This window comes from Agelaius tricolor, unplaced genomic scaffold, assembly GCF_023055355.1.
Source record: "Agelaius tricolor isolate 1412-34295 unplaced genomic scaffold, bAgeTri1.0.p SCAF_3, whole genome shotgun sequence".
Taxonomy (NCBI): Eukaryota; Metazoa; Chordata; class Aves; order Passeriformes; family Icteridae; genus Agelaius; species Agelaius tricolor.
In genome coordinates, this window is record NW_027269263.1 from 20072991 (window position 1) to 20094095 (window position 21105).

Here is a 21105-nt window from a genome sequence, read left to right on the forward strand (position 1 = left end):
TTCCCTCGAGGTTGCTTGGAACATGATGCACTACTAAGAAAACTACTTCAACACCAGGCTACCTCAGGGCTCTCTGGCACTCAGGGTGACCCCATTTCACAGGATCCAGGATTCACAGTACCAACGGCACTCAAGGACTGTGTTCTGTTTTAGGCCCCTCACTTTAAAAAGCACATTGAGATGCTGGAGCAGGTCCAGTGAAAACACATCCTATGTGGAACAGCTAAGGGAGCTGGGTTTTTTTAGTCTAAGGAGGCTAAAAAGAGACCTCATTGCTCTCTACAACATATGAAAAGAGGTTATAGTGAGGTCGGGGCTGGTCTCTTCTACTGTGCCTGCATTGAGAGAACTAGAGGAAATGGCCTTAAGCTGAGACAGGAGATTTTTTCCCCCACTGTTATGGTGGTCGGGCATTGAAATAAGCTGCCCGCAGAGGTGATGGGGGTGTTCCCATCCCTGGGGGTGTTCAAGCAGCATCTACATCTGGCGCTGCGTGATGTGTCTTAGGACTTACAGTGGCAATGCTGGGCGGACAAGTGGACTGGACGATCTCACACGTCCCTTCCAACCCTGATGATCCCATGATTATATGATCCTCACAACCCTGCTCCTCTTTCCTCCTCCTCCTCCACACACACACACGCTGGCAGTGGCGGTCAACAGGCGCTTCTTTCTCTCACACCTGAAGGCCACAGGTAGGAAACGGAGACACCTGCACTCCGCAGAAGGAAGGTGTAAGGCCAGGCGCACTTCCAGGCGTTCCGGTTCCGTGGCTTTGGCCCGGGCCCTGCCCGGCGCCGCCTGGCGCGGGGGCGGGGCCTGAGCGGGCCGAGCTGTGGCGGCGGAGGGCGGGCGTGAGGGAGGGAGGCGGCCGCTCCCGCTGCAAGATGGCGGCGCAGAGGAGGAGTCTGCTGCAGAGTGTGAGTGGCATCTTCCCCCCCTCCGAGCACACGCACCCCCCAGGTGGGTGCGAGGGAGTCCCCGGGCCTCCTCCTCACCCGCCCTCCGCGCTGCCGTGTGGGAAGGGGGAGGTTCCCCCGCCGCGGGCGGTGGGTTGCTGCTCTCCCGCCCCCTGTGCCGCCTCAGGGCAGGGGCCCGGACGGCGGGGGTCCCGCCGTGGTCAGCGGCCCGCACGCTGCCGGACCGGCCGCTCTGCAGCGCGCGGTGGGCCACAGGTGGCTGGGGGGCCGTGCCGGTGCTGCGGGCTTCGGGGTGCCCGCTGTGTGAGGGGGCAGCTGGCGCCTGCAGGCCTGGCTGGAGATGGCGGCCCCAGGGATGTCTCTCTCATTGCTGGCTGCAGCATCAGGCCCCAGTGCCTTGTCCTGGTTGAGTAGTCCTGGGAGAATCCAGAGCTTTCCCTGCACTCCCGTGGCAGGGGTGCATGAGGATCTGATTCACCATAGGAATAGCTAAGCTAGTGCTGTGCTGTGCTGTATGGAGTGCAAAACTTGTGTGCAAATTTCGCATCTGGCTTCTTGTTAACAAGAGCCAGGGTACAGCCAGAGCTCAGCTTCAGAGGGAAGGGACGTGGTAAGTGATGTTGTTCTGCAGAAAGAAATGTGGAGTTATTGGCTGTGCTATTAGTTAGCAAAGGGAGAAGGGTTGAGAAGAGGGTAGGGGTGGAGTGGTGACCTGTACTGCACCACGATCTTCACTTCAGCTTGCTTGGGGTTTACATGGTCTCTTTCCTCTTCTTGCCAGGAACAGCAGCCCAGTTGGACAGATGACTTACCATCCTGCCATCTCTCTGGGGTGGGCTCAGCTCCAAACCGTTCCTACAGTGCAGATGGCAAAGGGACAGAGGGTCACCCCTTGGAAGATAACTGGTTAAAATTCAGGTAAGTGGGTTGCACCTGGGACACTGACTCCTGCTGGCACAAGTGCACGTGGAAGAGGTATTTAGTTTGTCACACAGGATGTGGAAGAAGAGGGTGGGGCCTGAGCATGCAAAAGGTGTCTATGGGAACTTGCTACTTATATCTATGTCTTACAGAGATCTGTGACCTCTTTGCTTCTGCCCTCTTGGCAGGAGTGAGAACAACTGCTACCTCTATGGTGTCTTCAATGGCTATGATGGCAACCGAGTCACCAACTTTGTGGGTCAGAGGCTCTCTGCAGAACTGCTGCTGGGCCAGCTCCACGCAGATCACAGCGATGCTGACGTGCGTCGAGTTCTGCTGCAGGTAAAGAAGCTTTGAGTGGGAGCTGCTCCTCAGTACTGTAATGCTTCTTGCATTACCCACCTCCTCTTTGCCATCAGGGGAACAGCATCTGGTTTCTGTGGGGGTTGGAAACATCTGGTGGTTGCAGTTGCACTCATCCTGAGCATCTGTAGTGCTTTGTTTCACTCCTGCCTCATCCCATCTGTCCCCTGGCTCCGTCAGCACAGTGCTGAGAGCTCTCCAGGAAGCGGCAGCCAGCCTTCCCTGGACGTGTAGGAACAAGTCAGCCTGTGAAGGAGATGACAGTGAGTGAAGGAGAGAAGTTAACGTGTGGGGAGATGGATTTGTGAGTGTGCTTTCTTGAATGACAGGATCAACAGACAAGATCAGATAGGTCTCTGACATTGCTGTGAATGTAATTTTTATGGTGTTGTCTTCTGTTTTGAGTTGTTGCAGATTGTTTTTACAAGCTGTTAACTGGTTGTGCTGAAACAATTGTTTCAATGTGCTGTAGTGGTCCTTGAAAGTCTGTATGTACAGTGATCATCCACTCTTATGAGCTGGTCTTATTAGAGAGGTGAGGATGAGTACCCCAAAGTCTGTAGGCATCAAATAAGTGCTTTGTTTCTCTTTATGGCCTTTTTTAGGCTTTTGATGTGGTGGAAAGAAGTTTCCTGGAGTCCATTGATGATGCCTTAGCAGAGAAGGCCAGCCTTCAGTCTCAGCTACCAGAGGTAATGTGACCTTAAGAGCAGAGCTTGCTGGAGGTCCCACCTTCCAGCTTGCTGGGTGAGGTTCGGGCACATTAGTCAGTTTGATCCAAGGGAGGCTGTAAGTGAAAGTTACTTCTCCATGGTTCTCTTCTGGAAGCTTGCATGAAGAACAGCAAGTGCCTTGGTCCATTTCCCAGAGTTCCCACTGTTTGTACTGGCACTGCTTAGACCTGACATTGGTCATCTGAGTAAGGAGCTGGGTGTATCACAGAGAGGAGTTCAGCCTCTACATGTGGCTCTTCCAGGACAAAGCCATGCAGATGAGAGGAAAGGCCTCACATCTGCATGGCATCTGGACAAGTATGGGCTTCAAGTGCACTGGACTGTCCTCTCCAGAATTATATCAAAGCTGTGTCATTCAATAGGATTGAACAGAAAATTTTATGTCTTGTACAGGCATCACACAAGGCCAAGGCATGTCAAGATGAATCCCCTCCCTGCAGAATTTTTATTCCAGCTGTGATTTCTGTGTTGTGGATTGTGTATTTAAGCTTCCCCCTCATTTTGGCTTCCAGGGTGTCCCTCACCACCAGCTCCCTCCTCAGTACCAGAAGATTGTGGAGAGATTGAAGGTTGTAGAGCAGGAGATCTCTGGAGGAGCCATGGCTATTGTGGCTGTCGTTCTCAACAACAAACTCTACATCGCCAATGTGGGTGAGTTGGTTTTTGTCAGTGGCTCAGTCTCAGCATTCCTGAGGATGGCAGGGGCTCTAGGGAGACATTTGAATGTGGGGGGCAGTTTCCTTGGTGTGTGGCCAAGCAGCAGTATGCTTGCTGCTTGCACAAGCACTTGAAATCAGCCTGACTCTTCATCCCTGCAGATGTTGGTGCGTGTGGCCAAAGAACAGAGGGAAAGTGGGTTGGGAGGAGGAGTGCAGGTTCACTGTGAAATAGAGAACCTTCTTGGGAGGTAGCAGCTCAGGTCTGGATGGAGAGCTGCCTAGCAGGCCCTTTACTATGCTGCTAGCAAGGCTGCTTTTTGGAGATCATGATGAGACAGTACATGAGCCTTTCTCTTCTTTTCTGTCTTTATTCCCGTCTCTGCTCCTTTTCCCTTTGGATATGTTGTCCCTGTTAACAGCAGAGCTATCTGGTGCCTCATCTCGCTGCTCCCACTGCAGGTACCAATCGGGCACTGCTGTGCAAGTCCACGGTGGATGGGCTGCAGGTGACTCAGCTCAACGTGGACCACACGACGGAGAATGAAGATGAACTCTTTCGCTTCTCTCAGCTGGGTGAGTGTTTGGGTTTCATGTTCTTAGCTGAGAACATCGCATGGCTGTTTATCTGGGGCACCAAGAATGACTCAAGCCACAGGAACAATAAATAACCACCAAAAGAAGCTTACTATGTTTTCAGGTGACAAGTTCAGTGCCTTCTTTTTGTGCCTTTCTAGCCATTCTGGGGCCACAGGGTGAGCAAGCTCATCTCACTGACCCAGCAGAAAACTACGCTTTTGTTTCAAGTTTTGAGCGTTAGTTTTGTGTCCAGCTGCCAGAGTGGCATTGATTTGCCGTCCAGCTGTTGCTGCAGTCGATAGGAAGGCAGGAGAGGAAGCACAGAGCCAGAGGGTAGGAGTGAAGCAGACAATGTATGACGGCTCCTGTGGAGGCAAACTGTAGTTTATGCTGCTTTAAGTTCTGTGTTATGCCTCACCCTCAGGATGGTACATTTCAATTTGCCTTTGTACAAGCTGCTGCTGAAAAAAAGCAGCTTCACTTCAGACAGAGCCAGGCCAAGCACTGGCATTTACTTCTCTCACATCAATAACTACGGAACTCTTAATGCTGACATTTTGCTTTAGGCAATTTCTCTTTTCCTTTACAGTGTTTGACATGTTTGCTTTCTTGGTCTAGAGCTAACCCAGACCACTTGTGTGATTGCTAGTACCAAATTCTTCTTACTGAGATACTTGAGTCCTCTACTTTTATTTAGGTAGATCTAAGGTGGCATTCTTCATTAGATTCACCTGGCAGATATGTTCTTATCAGGTGAGGCTCCTGATGTGGTAATTTCTGCTACTAGGTCTTTTATTCTATTTCTCTTTCATCCCCATTCTACTCCTGCACTAGGGATATGTGCTGTGAAATGGAACACTGAATACAAGAATCCAGGGAAAGAGACTTTTTGAGTGTTTTTAGTACCAAAAATGCAGAATTTATCTGCAGTCCATAGGAGAACAGGGATCTGTTAGATGTACCAACCTTAACATGGTGCATCACTGGTGCTCCTGCCTACAGTCCCAGCAGAAGGAAGATCCTGTGGAACAAGACAGTGTGCACAGGCTGTTTAGAGGCCCAAGGGAGATTGTTTTTGGGCTAGGTTGAAGCACAGTGATAAGAGGTAGTGGGGATAGCATTTGTCATGATGGTGCCTGTGCCACCCCTGTCTTGGGGGAGGGGTGGGAGAGGTCTTGTGATGTTGTGATTCTTCAGCTGGCACATCACAGCTTGTTCAGTACCCTGGGAGAGTTGCTGTGATTTAGACATGACTTCTCTTGGCGTCCTGTGAGCCTGCCTGTGTTTGTGTCTGTCAGTGGCATGTACCTCCCTGCCAGGAGCTGGCAAATGAGCCAGGCCATGTTGATGAGTCAGCTGTGGTCTGCAGCAGATGGAGGACTTGTGTCTTACTGCTGGGGTAGGTGTGGAGCCATCTGTGCAGCAAGGCTTGGTTTGACTCAAAGGGGGAGTTTCAGCTGGACCCCTGCCTTCACCTTGTACTCAGGACAGTCATCCCTAGATTAAATCTCAGTGTTTGCTGGCTGATAGCTCTAGGTATGAGGAAAGGGGGGTTGCTAGAACAGACCAGGTAAGTGGATCATCTGCTCCAAGTCCTGCCTCAAACAGCAGCAGCACTCAGATGGTCCCTGTTAGAACTTTTTTCAAGGTGGTATTACTTCCTAGGCCCTGTATTACCATAAGTTTATTTAAATAAATACTTGCTTGATCATTGTTATTTTAGGAGTAGCCACATCAGTTTGAGCACTTGAGCAAATTCAGTGCCTCTTGTAGACAGCTCTCCTTTTCTGGGAATCACAGCATGGGTAAGGTTGGAAGGGACCACAGTGGATCATCTGGTCCAAGCTCCTGCTCAAGGAGGGTCATCCCTTAGCACGTTGTACAGGTTCTTCAATATCTCCAGTGAGGGAGACTCCACAGCCTCTCTCTGCAGTCTCCTCATGTGTTAGTGAAGTTGCCATGTGGAGCTTAGGAGCAGGGGTCAGTTACAGCTGGAAGAAAAAGCAGGATCCTTCACGTATGTTGTCCTTGTTCCTGCCTTCTCCTCCCATCACACAGTTCAGAGCTGGAAGGTGCAGGTGTTCCCCTGCCTTTTCAGCAAATGCCCATGCAGCCAGGCCAGCTGCTGCTGGTGCCTTTGGACCAGGATGTGGACTTTGTCTCAGGGCCAGCTGTTGCATTCAGATTATGCCTGTTTTGCTTGTGTGTCTCCCTCCTTCTCTCTTCTTCCCAGCTTGGAACTAAGGAGAAGGTGTCCCTTCAAACAGAGTTACTTCTTTTCTCCATTTAGCTCCTGATGATTCTTCAGTGTCTCGTTTTGTCTTACAGTTCTGTGTAACTGTGGATATTTCTTTTCTCAGAGGAAGTTCTGTAAGTTTCACAAAGTTAATGAAGCATTTTTGGTTTTCAATCTGACAGGCTTGGATGCAGGGAAAATAAAACAAGTGGGAACTATTCGTGGGCAGGAAAGCACTCGGCGCATTGGCGATTACAAAGTCAAGTACGGCTATACCGATATTGAACTGCTCAGGTCAGAAAAACTCAACTGTGGGGTTTCAAGCCCTCCTTTTCTTCATGATCGCTCCATTAATGTCACCATTAAATGCCAAATTACTGTCTCCTTCCAGTGCTGCTAAATCTAAGCCAATCATAGCAGAGCCTGAAATCCACGGAGGGCACTCACTGGATGGGGTGACGGGCTTCTTGGTGCTCATGTCCGAAGGGCTCTACAAAGCACTGGAGGCAGCTCATGGGCCTGGGCAGGCCAACCAGGTGAGCCTGCTCACAAGGGAAGCATTCCCGTGGATATTGACTCACTCCCGTGAGTCACACCACACCAGTGGTGTCAGCTGCTCTCATACAGGCTGTCCTCCTCATCTGTGCTGTCACTGCTGGCGAGGGTGAATGCCTGTGCCACCCCATTCCAGTCTAATAATATGGGAGTTGCTTTGGCAAGCTCATTCTTCTTGGCAGCTGCCTGTACCTTAGGCGTAGATCATTAAAGGGAGTGGGATGACTCAAGGCACAAAGGGACATTAGCAGCAGGTAAGCATCACAGTCAGATGAGTTGCCATAAAAACTCTTAGATCAGATGGCAGGAAAAGGTTTCCTCCAAAATCTCCTAGAAATCTTTCCTTTGGTGATTTTTTTTCCCCCTTCTCTGCTCAGGAAATTGCAGCCATGATAGCCACAGAGTTTGCCAAGCAGACGTCACTGGATGCTGTGGCACAAGCAGTGGTGGACCGGGTTAAGCGCATTCACTGTGACACTTTTGCCAGTGGTGGGGAGAGGTCCAAGTTCTGTCCCCGTCACGAAGACATGACGCTGCTTGTGAGGAATTTTGGGTACCCCCTGGGTGAGATGAGCCAGCCCACGCTGACACCAACGCAAGGTGTGTTGGGGGAGAGAATGAAACAAAATGGGGTGAGGAAGATAAGATCTCTTGATTGATCCAGCACTCACCTCACACTGGGAGAGGAGCTAGTTGGTGTAGAAGGAGTTTTCTTATTAAACAAGGTTATTGGCTTTTGAGTTGTGGAATCTGTGACAATTTGACAGGATACGGTACAGCATCAAGGGCACTTGGATACAAATTCTTGGGGTTTTTTGCTGCTGTGCTGCACCTGCAGTTGCTCATGTCTGAACTGCATTTTATAACTTCTGCTTTTTCCCTTCTTAGGAGGCCGTGTCTACCCAGTCTCTGTGCCATATTCCAGCTCCCAAAGCACAAGCAAGACAAGTGTCACGCTGTCTCTTGTCATGCCTTCTCAAGGCCAGATGGTCAATGGTGCTCACAGCAGCTCAACTCTGGACGAAGCCACTCCCACCCTCACTAAGTAAAGTCCTGCTCTCTCGCTACCCAGGGTTTTCCCTGCACCTCACATTCCAAAAGTGGTTGAAAAGCAGAGACAGCTGTCAGTTACCTGTCAGTCAGTCAGTCCCTTATCTGGAGTGTGCTCCCCCCCACTACAGCACTGACAGCCAGCATAACGTGTTAGCTGGAAAGGGATTGCGCGAGGAGTGGGAATGAGTGAAGCAACAGCTCTGAAGCCAGCTCTGGCAACATGCCTTGGGAGCAGCATCTGCTGCTGTTCGTGGAGGGCATTCTGGCAGTGAGCAGCCCTTCTCTTTGGACCTTGTGTGCCAAGTGTGTTGGGTGCTGTGCACAGAGGGAGTGTGGGTGCCCTTCATTGCTGCAAGGAAGAGGGATTATGCAGGTCACCTGTAAGGCTCCTGGAGAGGCTGCGCTGCTGAAGCTGATTTGCTTACAGGCACTGCCCAGGGAAAAAAAAAAAAAAACATGGATAAAGGTTAGAATTGGGTCCCCTTTGGATCCAGTTTGCAGGGTCATACTAGTTAGTGGCTGTGGTTTAGGCTGAGCCCTTGGCACAGCATGGTGTGTACATGCTGCTCAGTGAAGAAGCGCTGTGGTATTGTGCTCTGTAGCTCCAGAAACAATGAGGCTGACGTACTGGAGCTGCCTTGGCTGCAGCACAGGTCGTGCAAGAATAGCTTTCCTTGCTGCCAGACTCTTCCCGTAAAGCTCGTTCTGTTCTGGGTATGGGGAGGCCAGCAGAGTGCATGCCTGTTTTTTTCTGCTTCCTCTCTGTTCCTCAGATGCCTGGTTGTACTTAAGGCCTTCCATTTAATGTGAATCAGATTCCTTTGATGTTTGTCAATTCCAATCAGTTCTTAACACTTTGAGTGCTCTCATAGAGCAAGTGACTGCAACTTTTTACCTGTCTGCTAGGACAGCTCGATCTGTGGAGAAACTGGTGCTTGTTCTGGTGCTTTTCTTGTCCAGTGCATCAGGTGGAGTAGAATAAAGATGTTTATGTTCTCTCTTTCTCCCCCCTTAGCCAAAGCCCAACTGTGACGCTGCAGTCGACCAACACTCACACGCAGAGCAGCAGCTCGAGTTCGGATGGAGGTCTGTTCCGCTCCCGACCCACCCACTCGCTGCAGCCCGATGAGGACGGCCGTGTGGAGCCCTACGTGGATTTCGCAGAGTTTTACCGGCTTTGGAACATGGACCATGGCGAGCAGGGAGCACTGACTGTGTCCTAACTTGTGTCTGCCTCCTGCAGACACCTCGTGCTCGTCTGTGTGAGCAGAGACTGAGGCAAGGGTGAGAGTGTTCACTGAGGGCTGCGTTCTGCCCACAGCTAACTCCTGTCCAGGATGTGCTGCACACTGAGCAGGGGATCTTGTGCACTACACATGTGTTGCCTGTGCCCTGCTCCCAATCCTGCCCAGCCCTGGGAAGCCCTGTGAATAGGAGAAGGGGTTTTGAATGCAGCCCTCACTACAGGTTTTAAGGTTTTAGCAAATAAAGGTGTGGAGAGGGCTCCTTGTGGATGCTGCAGGAGCCGGGCCCGTGCCAAGGCTGTGTGTGTGCGCGTGTGTAGGTGTACACGTGTGTGCCTGTGTGTGTGTGTGTGTGCTGTCATAATGTTTCCACAACTCAATTCATAATGCTGTGATTCCAGTGTTCAACTCCATAGAAGATACCTCTATTTTGCAGAATAAATAACTTATAGCTACAGTCATTGGCACCCGTGCGGCTTGCTCTCTTCCTTATAATGTCATGTGTGGGTGTGACAGCTCCTCCTGGTGAAACCTTCTGTTCCTCCTGAACTGAGGTTTGCACCTTGCAGGAGGAAAGCTTCTGCTGAATAAGTGGCCTGAAGCCTTGCAAGTGATTTAAAGGCATAAGCTCTTTGTTTACTTACTTGCTGAGCTTTGGCACTGAATTATGGCTTAGAGTCAAACCATAAATACAGGTTATTGTTTTTTGTAGGTAAAATGCGTGCTTTTTCCCTTAATGTAGGCCATGTGGAAAGGTGTAGAGGGCAGGTGGAGTTTGTAATGAAGTTTCCCTGTACAGGCAGCTGGTGGTGCACAGCTGGAAGTCACAACTCTCGTGGTGCCTGGAAGACGCAGATGGGCAGCCTCGTGTCAGAGCGGGGAGCTGTGCAGCGACAGGAGGGGTCCTGCTGCCTGCACACCGCCGTGAGCCCGGGCACGGGCGTCGGGATCACGGCAATCCTCCTCTTCAGTTCAGATTTCTGACGGCAGGCGGCAAGCGAGGCTCTTCCCTCCCGCCTCCAGCCGTCCCCTCAAGCCTCCCCCGCTCCCTGCAAACCCGGAGGCCTGGGGGGTGACCCGCAGCACCTGGTACCTCTGGGGCATTGCGGTGAGGCACCAGGCAAAGCCAGGAGAGGCCTAGAGGGCATTAGAGGAGAAGGGGCAAGGGGCAGAACTGGCCGGGGTTCCTTCCTGCGTTTCTATTTGCATCCAGGCTTGTCTCTTTAGGAAGAAGGGGAATGAGAGGGGATTAGGATGATGCAGCACGGGCTGCTGTCATTAAGGCCAGTGTGTAGCCAAGCCCTGACGTGTGGTGTGCAGGTCTGAGGCACTTGTGGCATTCCAGCCTCGAAAGTAGGAGAGAAGGATTTATCCCTTTGGATAAATTAAGTAGCCCTGAGTGCCCAGAGGCAAGACCTGGGCTCACTGAGAAATATGTGGGCGGGATCAGAGTGGTGGGAAATGCCCGTTTCCTGGGAAGGCACCGCAGGGATCCCTTGTGTGTGTGGGTGGGTGGGTGGGTGTTCCTGGCTCTCTGCCTGTGCCCCTCCGGGTGCCGCTGGCACGGCTGTGCCCCGCGGGGTTCCCTGCGCTGCCCGACTGCCTGCAGACGCTTGCGTTTCCCTGCCCTCCTGTCGTTCCCAGGAGGAATGGGTGTGCTGAACGTGCCAGCACAGGCACCTCCTGTCGAGACCCTCCCAGCCCTGCCAGGGAGGTGACGTTCAGTGGCGTGCAGGCAAAGGCAGCAGAGTTGCGGGAGGTTTGGTGCCTTGTCCCCAAGGCTGAACATCACAGGGGCTGGCAGTCCCTCAACCCTGTCCCCTGCCCTTGCCTCTGCCCTGCAAGGAGCAGAGAGTTCAGGTATCTGAGCCCAGCCTGGCCTTGCTGTCCAGGGCTGCTCCAAAATGTCATTTGACCTGGGGGCCCAATCCTCCAGATGGTTGTGTGGCTATTTAACAGGACAGTGTGATCCTAGTATGGATTAAAATGGAGTTGAAAAGGTTTTGTCCTATTCTGTGTTCCCTAACCTGGCACAGATCTCAATAGCTGTATAAACAAGTTTTTCTTGCTTATTCCCCCATCCCATTATCTCTGGTATTTGTGAACTTATACTGAGAACTGTTCCAATGGGAAATATTCCAGCAAGTGGATGCTCCAGATAAAAGTTTAAGAATTGCCAACACACTTATATAAAGCAGATCACGCAAAACAAACTGATCCTTAGGCATCATTACCAGTTTAGGAAGTACAAAAAAATAAAGTGGGTAGGAGAGGGTGGATCACACTAAGCTGTGCCTGTACAGCCTCTGGGAACAAGATGAGGAAGGCAGGTTTTCTGTGCATGCTCTGTGAGCCATGGCTTAGGAGTCCAGGTCAAAGAAACAGACTGAACATTGTGTACAGGGGCAAGAGGCTCCTGAGCCAATATCAGTATTTCATATTGTCCCCAGGGAGCCAGGGGAAGATGCAGGTTGTAACAACAGTGGAAAACCCCCCTCTCCCCTGCCCCTTTAAAATGAAGGAGGGGCTGGAAGAGGACAGACCCAGAGCGATCTCTAGAAACAAGAGCAGGGGCCTTTTTGCATTGCAGTGAAATTCAAAACCACTAGAAATGTAAAGACCTAGACAGAGAAAAACAGTGCAGCTATGCTTCACAGGACTGCTGGAGAGAAGCTAGCAAATTAAGATCTGAATAAGCAGGGTAAGTTTGTCTTGCAGGCAGATAATATTATTTTTAAGAGCTATCCCCCTACAAGACAAAGGTCAAAATGAGAAGTTCTATCCCTAGAACGGGAGTAGCAGGAATGCTTTGCATGTCCCTGAGCTGTGGTCACTGTCTGAGGGTCATTGGAGGTGTTCAGGCCAGTCATACAAGCCTTTGGATGCCACCTAAAACTGAGGTTCTCAGCATCTCTGTGGCTAAAGGATCACCAGGGACTTCTTTATTTTAAGCTCTCCATTAGCTGAACAGCACACCCATTTGTAACAAAATCTTTAAATAGCAGAGAATAGCTGGGAAGGGTCATGGCCACCAGTTAGTGCTCAGCTCCATTACATGGCCTGTGGGTAAGTCACACAGGGTTTGGGTTTTCTTCAGCAGCCAAGGTGTCAGTTGAAGCTTAGGTTATTTTTTCCCCATTCACTTTGTTGCTTTTGTCACACCTGAACTTTCCAATAGGGAAGAGGCATATGGTGAACAAGTGCCACTTGATGCCACCAATGCTCCCTGGATCACACAAGGGTAATGCAGCATCCTCAGCCAGAGTCCCTGCTCCCTCAGCCACTATGCTCGGAAGAGGAAGGAATGTGTTCCTCTTCCCTCTCCTCCTTTTTTCCCCCCACCACATTAAGGCTTTTAGTGTTAGGAGACCTAAGAGTTTCTGGCACCACTGAAAAAATGCCACAATTGGCCTGGTGTCTTCTCAGGGTGGACATAGCCATAGCTGAAAGGTGAATCTGCCTCAAAGACATAAATATAGTTTAATTTGACAGATAATAGATAGTTATTCATACACAAAATAATCTGATTTTTCCTTCTTCAAAATGTCTGAGGAAGGGCTTTAGAGTAATCCTGTGCAGTTCATTACTCAGGTGACTCACCTTTCTCCAGAGAAGAGCATCACTGGCACCCTAAAACGTCCATGCCCTTAAAGTGAGTTGTAAATAAACCACCAGGGAAGGGTTAGGTATTTTAAATCCTATAGCTCTTTCTGTAAGCACAGGAATTCTATTCAGAGCATTCTGGCAAAAATTCAGCATGAGTACTTATATTCTGCCAACTCCAATCCCCTCCTGGAGTTTCAAATGGATACGGTATTTATCTTCACTTTCCGTCTTAACTATTGTGTGTTGTCACTGTAGGTTGCTAAACAACTGCTGCCTCATCGGTGGCTGCATTTTGCTGGCGAATGAAGTGAGCCCCATGTGCCTATGAACCATAAAGCTATTTGGAGCCCTTGCATAAGAACCCCAAGATACGTGTAAGCTGTTAATATTTATTATGTGGAGCTGAGAACATCACTGAAGATGGAGGGATTACAGTAACTGAGTTCAGGCTGTTGAACAGCCAGACAGAATGAAAGAGAAAACAGATGCCCTGAAGGAATAAGAGCAAAATGCATGAGGAATTTTCTGCATGCAGGATTAGACTCCAGTGGAGCATGGAAAGAAAAAGGCTGGAAATGCTCCAGGGAGCCAGGGCAGATAGGACAGAGGCAGCACTACAGCTTCTTGCTTGAGGTGAATCTTCCCCTCTATGCTTCCCCCCAAGCAGGCATCAGTTCACCCATGGGCTCGCTGGGGTGCAAACAGCAGGAGCCTGTGAGAAGGTTCAAGGTGTTTCCAAGGCATGGGAAAGAGGATTCAATCTTCTGGGATGTGCAGTGCTTGGCCATTGGCCCTCTCACTGCTAGGTGTTTCAAGAGTCTTCTAAGCAGCTTTTTCTTTCTGTCTCATCTCTCAAAAACAGCACGACCCAGAAACCCTGCATTTCTTCTGCTAGTTTTTGCCTGAGCTGGCCAAAGAGTGTCTCTCTTCCTACAAAAAACAATTGATGGTGGAGAACAACACCAGGCCCTTTCTGCAGCACAAGGTCCTCAGTGAACCAGCTGCTTTAATGTCCAAAGGACTGGTAACAAGGAAAGCCAAGACTCAGAGAGCGAGAGGTTCAGGAAGGGCAGACAACCCCGCACCTCCCACTTCAGAAGTTACAGAAATGCTTCTGCACAAAACCCTTGTGGTTACTACAGCACTAAGGTGGCCATCACCCACCAAAATATCTTGGGAAGCCACTGTGGCTTGTTCCAAAAGCAGCCACAAGCCCAGCCATCCAAAACTGAGGTTCCTTGAAGTAATTGGGCATTTCCAGACAAACAACTCAGAGTGTTCCCAACCAAAGTGAAAATGGGCAAAGGCGGCAGCCTCCAAACTCATGAGAGTTGGTTGCTTTGGAAAATTCAGGGCTTCTTTCAAAGTAGTGTGATCAAAACAGAGCTATTAGTGGTTTCATGCCTCAGAGATTGGGAAAGTCCCTGACTGCAGCAGGTAGCTGCTCTAGTTCGCCTATGCACTCGGGGCTCCTCCTGCCCGTGTTGGTGCCAGAGCCCCTCGACGCCTGTCTTGGCTGCCAACCTGCTCAGCACAATGGCCAAACCCAGTGCATCCATGCCCTCTGAGGCAGCCAGGCAGGGTCCTGCTCAGACAGCCAGGGAGAGGGATATCCCACGCACAGGGGGAGGGGAGAGCCCCAGGGCCTTGTCTCCATCCCATCTCCAGACCTGCTGTGCGAGGGCCACCATCCCAGGAAAGGGACACCTCTGTGCCCTAGTTTTAGGCAAAGTGGAGCAAACTGTCTGGTTCACCCCGTGTAGCCGTGGCTAAAGGTGTGGTTGGGTGCTGCTGCACGGTGGGTGTGGGGGCAGAAACAGAAACTCATCTCTGAATGGACTTGCCAGGCGCTGCTTGTTGGTTCAGCGTGGAGGATGGCCCCAGTCCTGCAGACACGTCTTATGTAAGGAGAGAAGTGGCTCATCCCTCTCTTTGAAGCAAGAAGCATACAGAGAAGCAGCTTCAGAGCTTATCCCTAAAACACTTACAGCTCTTAAATGCAAATGAGAGTCAGGCACTAAGGCAAAATAGGTTTTGATATGAATTCTTCATCCAGGTAGTTCAATAATTTACTGAACTCCCCACCCCTTAATCCCAATGCATTCTGGAGCCAACTCTGCTTTTTGTTATTGTTCCTGTCATTAGCTCTTCCAGGATTTTTCAGCTGCTGCATTGAGGAATAACCAAAATAGCTCCACAAGGGACTTCTTGGAGATCTGAGGGCTTGAAACAACAACAGCAAAATAACAAAAAAAAAAGGAAAAGCAAAGAGGGAAAAAAAAAAAAGGCTAGATGGGAACTGGAAAGGTGAGGAGACAAAACCAACATGCAGTCAATAAAAGCTTTCAGAGAAGAGATAAGAGCAACAAAACATAGAATGGCTTACTGCTTGCTAAAGGTGTGATGGGAATATGAAACGCACTTTTGCAAATGTCTGGAGGGGAGAAGAAATTAGAGAAGTGTAACCATTAGTAAATGAGTATGTGAGTGCATTATTCATGGCTGCAAATATCTGAACTGCAAAAGTGCGACATTTTTGTTTCTGTCTGCCTTTAGTGGCAAACTTAAGAATTCTGGATAGCAAGGATGTAATTAAGACCTAGCAAAGCAGCTTGTGCCTGCTGCAGCAAGCAAGGAACGTGGCAGCCTCCCTCCCAAACTCCAGAGGGCTGTTCACCTGCATGAAGTGACTCTGCGCTTGTAGAACTGCAGCTCGATTCAGCGTGAAAAAAACCCAAAGAGATACAGCACTTAGGCAGAAATAAGGTACAATATTCAATGATTTAGCTGAGGCACATATTAGCTGGTCCTCTTCACCACGGGACTTCATTTTTGATGAGTCACAGAGGTCCTGCACCTGCTTGGCACCGAGGGGCCCTTGCTGTGATCTCCTTGGCCCCCGGCAGTGTCTCTTGGAGGGCTGCAGGAGGACCACGCCATGCCTGGAAGCAAGGTGGGCGGCCGAATGTGCCTCAGTTTGCAGCTGCCCTTGCCAGCCCCACCACGGGGCCGCTGTTCATTGTTATGCTTGGCACCTGCAGACAGCCTGGCCACAGCTGCTGGGCCGCCTGCCGAGCGCCAGCCACTGCCTCCTTCGGGGAGACACTGCTAATGGTCTTATGTGGAGCTTTAAGTGGGCTGGGGACCTGAGGCTCTCCAAGCAGGAGAAGCATTTCACTCTTCTCTAATTAGACCGATTTCTCGAGCTGGAGCATTGGAGCAGGGCTGTGGTTCCTGGAGAAACAGATGGCCCCGTGGGCTGTTGGCCAAACCGGCTGCGGACCTCGCAGGATCCTCCATGCAGGGAAGCTGGGAGTCACTCTGCTGCACTGAGCCTTTTGCTACAGCCTCTCCCACACTTCGCTGCCAGATGGACACACACTGGTTCTCTTGTCCTCAGGGCAGTCAAACTCCATGACACAAATCAAAACATGTGGCCAACATGGCAGTGCTGGGTTGATGGTTGGACTTGATCTTGGAGGTATTTTCCAGCATAAACAATTCTATGACTCTGTGACAGGGGGGAGGTGTGAGGTCCAAGGGTTAGTAAGGTTCTGCATCCACTGGGAAAGCCAATTTGGTGCCCAGTAGCACAGAAATGAGGGTGGTTTCCAGAAGAAGAGCAGCCACAGCTAGTGGAGATCAAGGGATGAGAGAAGATTATGTTGTGACAAACTTTGCTTGAGAGGTGTTTATTGAACCACAGGTGGGTGGCAGCTTCGACAGGAAATTTCAGCAGAGGATATCAGTACTTCTGTTTCTGAAAAAGAGAATGAAAATTGACAAGGCTATAAATACAGCTATGTGAAAGCACGCTGCCTGGAGGACCTGGGCTGCGATGATAAATGACTGCTGAGTGCTATTTAGGGCACAGAGGCCTAAGGAAGTGCCAGCAAACTAAATATCCAGTCAAGCCTTGGCATCTTCACTAATGAGTTCAAAGGAGGATGGCAAAGGGCTCCAGGCTCCCAACTTATCCAGTGCTGATGAAGTCCCTGTGGTGGAAAATAGCTCTGAGAGGCATGAACTGCAGCAGTGTCGCTGCAGAAACACTCCCAGGCAGCAGTGCTGGGGTTGTGAGGGCCTCATTAGGAGGCATGTTCACCGAACCGTGTCAAGCAGATCATCTGGCGTGGGCACATGGCAGGGAGGGAGCACAAAAGGGGCTCTGGCACGCGGACTCGGTGGGGACAACATTTGGGAAATATGATTGGCATCAAAACCAAAAGGGGTTGGTGCGACACCACGTTGAACAACCTCTGGAGACAAAGCCCTGTGGAGCTGGGATGGCCAAGCATCCTGATCTGCTGATTTCTCCATGCCCACTTCAGTGCCTCCATTTATTTTTGCTAGCATGATCAAAAAAACCAAGTCACAAGAGGATTTTCAAATCAGAATAATTCCCTGGCCAAGTACCAATAAAATTCTGACTTTTTATTCCTGCCTGGTATGTAAACACATTTCAAAGGGCTTCAGCAGCAGAGGAGAAGGAATCTCTAATCTGAGCCAGCTCCTGTGAGCTGGGAGCAGTGGCCGTGCTCCCTGGGCACTGGCTATTCTGTGGGAAGGCATCACTCCTGTGGGGGAGAAGGGAAGGCAGTGGCTCCAGAATTTGGTGTTTGAACTTGCCTTGGACTGCTGACATTGCAGCTCTGTCGCTGGTGGGCTGAACTCAGCTGTGTCCCCATCCTCCAGCCTACCCCCAGGCTGCCCTTTGGCTCTTTTGGAGGAGCCAGAGGAAACCAGGTCGAGGAGCTCATCTGGATTAAAAAATAACCCAGGGGAAAAAAGAAATTTAAAAGGATTTTTTCAGCCAGATCAGTTCCCCAGCTGGGCTCGGCGAATGGACTCACATGCAGCAGAGCTGCTAGCAGCACTGGGTTTGGAGCCATTCCCACCGTGGGGAGCGTGCTGGGGACGGCAACTGCACAAGTGCAGGGGGCCTGGGAAACACCAGCAAGGTGCAGCAAACCCTGCTCGGCCTTGCTGAGCCAGTACTCACAGGGACCATGCACATGGGGGGCAGAGTGAGATACACATCTCTGAGCACTGGGGAAACTGGAGAGGAGCCAGCACAGGTAGTGGCAGGGTGATGATGATGTGGGTTTTGCTCCCTTAGGGTAGGAAAGGGCTGAAGAGTGGAGGGTAGAGAGGGATAGTGCTGGCACAGAAAGCTGAGGAGGGACTGAGTGACTGTGCTGTGCTGCTTGTCCTGGTCCTGGACACTTGTGGTGTTGGCCAAGGTGCCCTGAGCTTCCTCCCATCAAACAGATCCCAGGGCTGGCTCTTGCCAACACACAGGGAGGGTTGCAACGTGCTAACACAGACTTAGGGAGGCTGAGGAATATGAAATTGATTTAGTCCCCCTCTAATGGCTGAGATCTGAGAAAAGATTTGCAAACCACCCCATCAGAAGCCCCTGTTTTCACAGGACTAAGAACAGGGCTCCCCAGTCTTCTGAACTCAGCTCCCATGTGCTGGTGCTGTCTGTTTGCAGAGATGTACAGCAATGCCTTGCTCATCCCCATCTCCCTCGCTCTCCTCTGGAATCCCCAAATACCTCCAGTTTGTCACTCCAGCAGCATGGCATTCCCTCAGGGGAGCAGGTGCCACTGTTGGCTAACCAAGGCATGTCAGAGAGACACTCCTGCTCCCCTTGTTCTGGGTACACTGAGCACACAGGCTGGCTGGAAATGAGAGAGACCAGGGGAGATCAGCCCCCTGAGGAGTGTATTCTCCCCACAGCTCCCAGGGAGGATCCACAACAGGGACAGAGTCAATTCTCCATTATCTGCAGCACAGGGAAGGCAGCTGGGCTCATGAAGAGCTGCAGGAAGATGAAGGAGCTGAGGGGATACAGCAGAGTTTGCACTGTGTTTACACAATGTGTCTAAAACGTGAGGCCAAACCATTTCATTGGGACCTGGCAGCACTTTGCCCATGGTGACTGCTGCTAGAGGGAGAGCAGACACCCTCAGAAAGGCACCAGGACAAACCCCTGCAGTTCCTCCTACACCAGTGCAAAGGCCAGCATAGCCCTGCAGGAGCAGCAGTGCTGCACACAAAGTGCGGTGCAAAAGCTCGAGGATGCAGTGTCAGCTAGAGGAAACCGTGCCTGGAGCCTGAGCCTTCGTGCCTGTCCTGCCCTGGAACTCCATAGCTTGTTCCTAAATACCTGTGATGGGCCATGCCTGGCCACTGCACCGAGCAGATGCCCTGAAGGCAGGAGAGGGTGGTCAGCCTGAGGGACGTGTGGATGGCATGGAGTAGTCAGAAAACACCACCATGGCCAACAAGAGTAACACAGATCTTGCTTATTTAACTAAGCCCCTACACTAATTCATTGATCCATCATGCCTTGATTAGAGATTGGCTAGAAGGTGTTTGTTTTAGATTACACACAGAAACTCCTGTGCTTCTGAGGAAACTCTGCTGTGTATCACGCCCAGGTGTTCAAACACATGAATTACATTGCTTAATATTCTTGTGTTTGGAGAAAATAATGCCAGCTTCTTTCCATTTGTGCTCTGTTCTCCCAGCCTCTGAGGTGCCTCAGGTAGCCTGTCCAAGTGGTTTTTTGCAACCCCCAGGGCCCAGAGCTCCCAGAAAAGCAAAAGGGGCTCAGCAGGGGGGATGCAGCCAACAGCATCATCTCCTCACCCTTCTCCCCATCTCATCAATTTCCCTCATCCCACTGACACTAAAGGCAACTTCACCAGGCCTGAGCTTGTTCTGTCCTCAAGGCATCTGTGGTATTTCAGACACATACATGTTCTCCCCACCCTCCAGCTTCCAAGACCCATCTAAAGGGCTGAGGAGGGGGCTGCAGCCACCACCAGCAGCTCCCATAGCTGCTACTTGGACCTGGGTGGGCAAAAGCTTCCCCTCAGCACCAGCACATCTACTCAGCCTTGGCTGTGAGCAACGAGCTTTTTGCAAGCAATCTGGCAGCCCTGGGGAACTCAGACTAAAACTGAACCACAGAACATCACTCTGCCTCCCCACCAGCTGCAAGGGCTGGGGAAGACCTTTTTAAATAGAGTCCGCTGATCCCTGTTCAGTCTGGAGGAAAGCTCCAGCAACATCTAAAAGCTGCCTGCTTTCACGTGCAAGGATTGTTCACTACAGGAAAAACAGGTTTAAATAAGTAAAAAGAAAAATAAAAGAGCACTTGAAAGGGAAATAGTTCTGCAAATTGAGACCCAAAGAATCCCGGAGGTATTTGATGCTTGAACAGCTGAATGAGATGCCATTCTGCAAGGCGAAGCATTCAGACTCATTTATTTATTTAAATTGGCATGGAGATGCTGTTCAAATTTGCTGCCTGCAGCCATGCATCAGCCAGGATCCAGCAGGCTGACAAAAGCACCTCAGGCACAGGGGGGTGCAGAGCCCCCCTCACTCACTGCCTTCCTCAGGAGGGATTTCTTCCCTGAGGTGGGCACGGCAGCGAGGGTGGGCGAAGCAGGGGCAGCTTATCCTCCAGACCCCAGGAATGCACTGCCCTCCACTCCAGCCATGGTTTCCCAGGCCAGGTGCAATGGCATGGGTGGTTCTTGGGAGACCCACGGCATGGGGCCATCCTTTGCTCCCCCCGGGCTGTGACACTGCTGGTATCACATCAGATGCTGCAGAAACAGCCCAGCAGGAAGGAAAGCAATAATTCTCAGAGCAGTTTGGCCCTCGGCCAACAGTGTGTAAGCACAGCAGGGAAACCCAGCTCTGGGGCACCTGTGAGATGGGGCAGCCTGTGGCAAGTTTCCCCAAATTAATTTGGGAGTGGGAGTTAGCAAAAGGCAGGAGCAGCCTGTCAGACCAGTCCTTGGAGGTGTTACAGTGCCGGTAACACCTGAACCTGCCCGGGCAGGTCAGCAGGCTGCGGGTGGGATGCAGACCCCGTGCAGTGATCTGAAACTCTGGCTGATGGTCCAAACACACTGTGGTCTGCTTAGAGGGAGTGCCCACAACTTGTATTACTGCTTTCTCCACCCTGTGGTAAGCAGGGACAGAGAAGTTTTGGCCCTGGCATGGGAGAAGAGCCAAGGGAAGAAGTCATCAACTCTGCTGAGCATTCTGGTTGCCCAAGCACGAGGCCCCTCGCAGGGCAGGAGGGCTCCCAACACCAACCCACAGATGGAAAAGGTGCTGGTTCTGAGGGGTGGGTCCTCCAAATGCAGGACCCACTTTGGAGGTTCCTTCTAGTACCTCTCCTGCTGCATGGCCCAAACAGAACTGCTG

The 21105-nt window shown here is 51.0% G+C and overlaps 1 protein-coding gene across 1 annotated transcript; it reads left to right on the forward strand.

The window, feature by feature from the left end:
• Positions 1–814: 814 nt before the first annotated feature.
• On the forward strand, positions 815–9724 carry TAB1 (TGF-beta activated kinase 1 (MAP3K7) binding protein 1). Its single transcript, XM_071422907.1, has 11 exons — positions 815–920; positions 1702–1838; positions 2030–2183; positions 2810–2896; positions 3451–3589; positions 4057–4170; positions 6592–6703; positions 6801–6945; positions 7342–7564; positions 7853–8009; positions 9033–9724. Exons 1-11 carry the CDS (start codon positions 888–890, stop codon positions 9238–9240), a joined length of 1509 nt encoding a protein of 502 aa, XP_071279008.1. The 5' UTR covers positions 815–887; the 3' UTR covers positions 9241–9724.
• The last annotated feature ends 11381 nt before the right edge of the window (positions 9725–21105 follow it).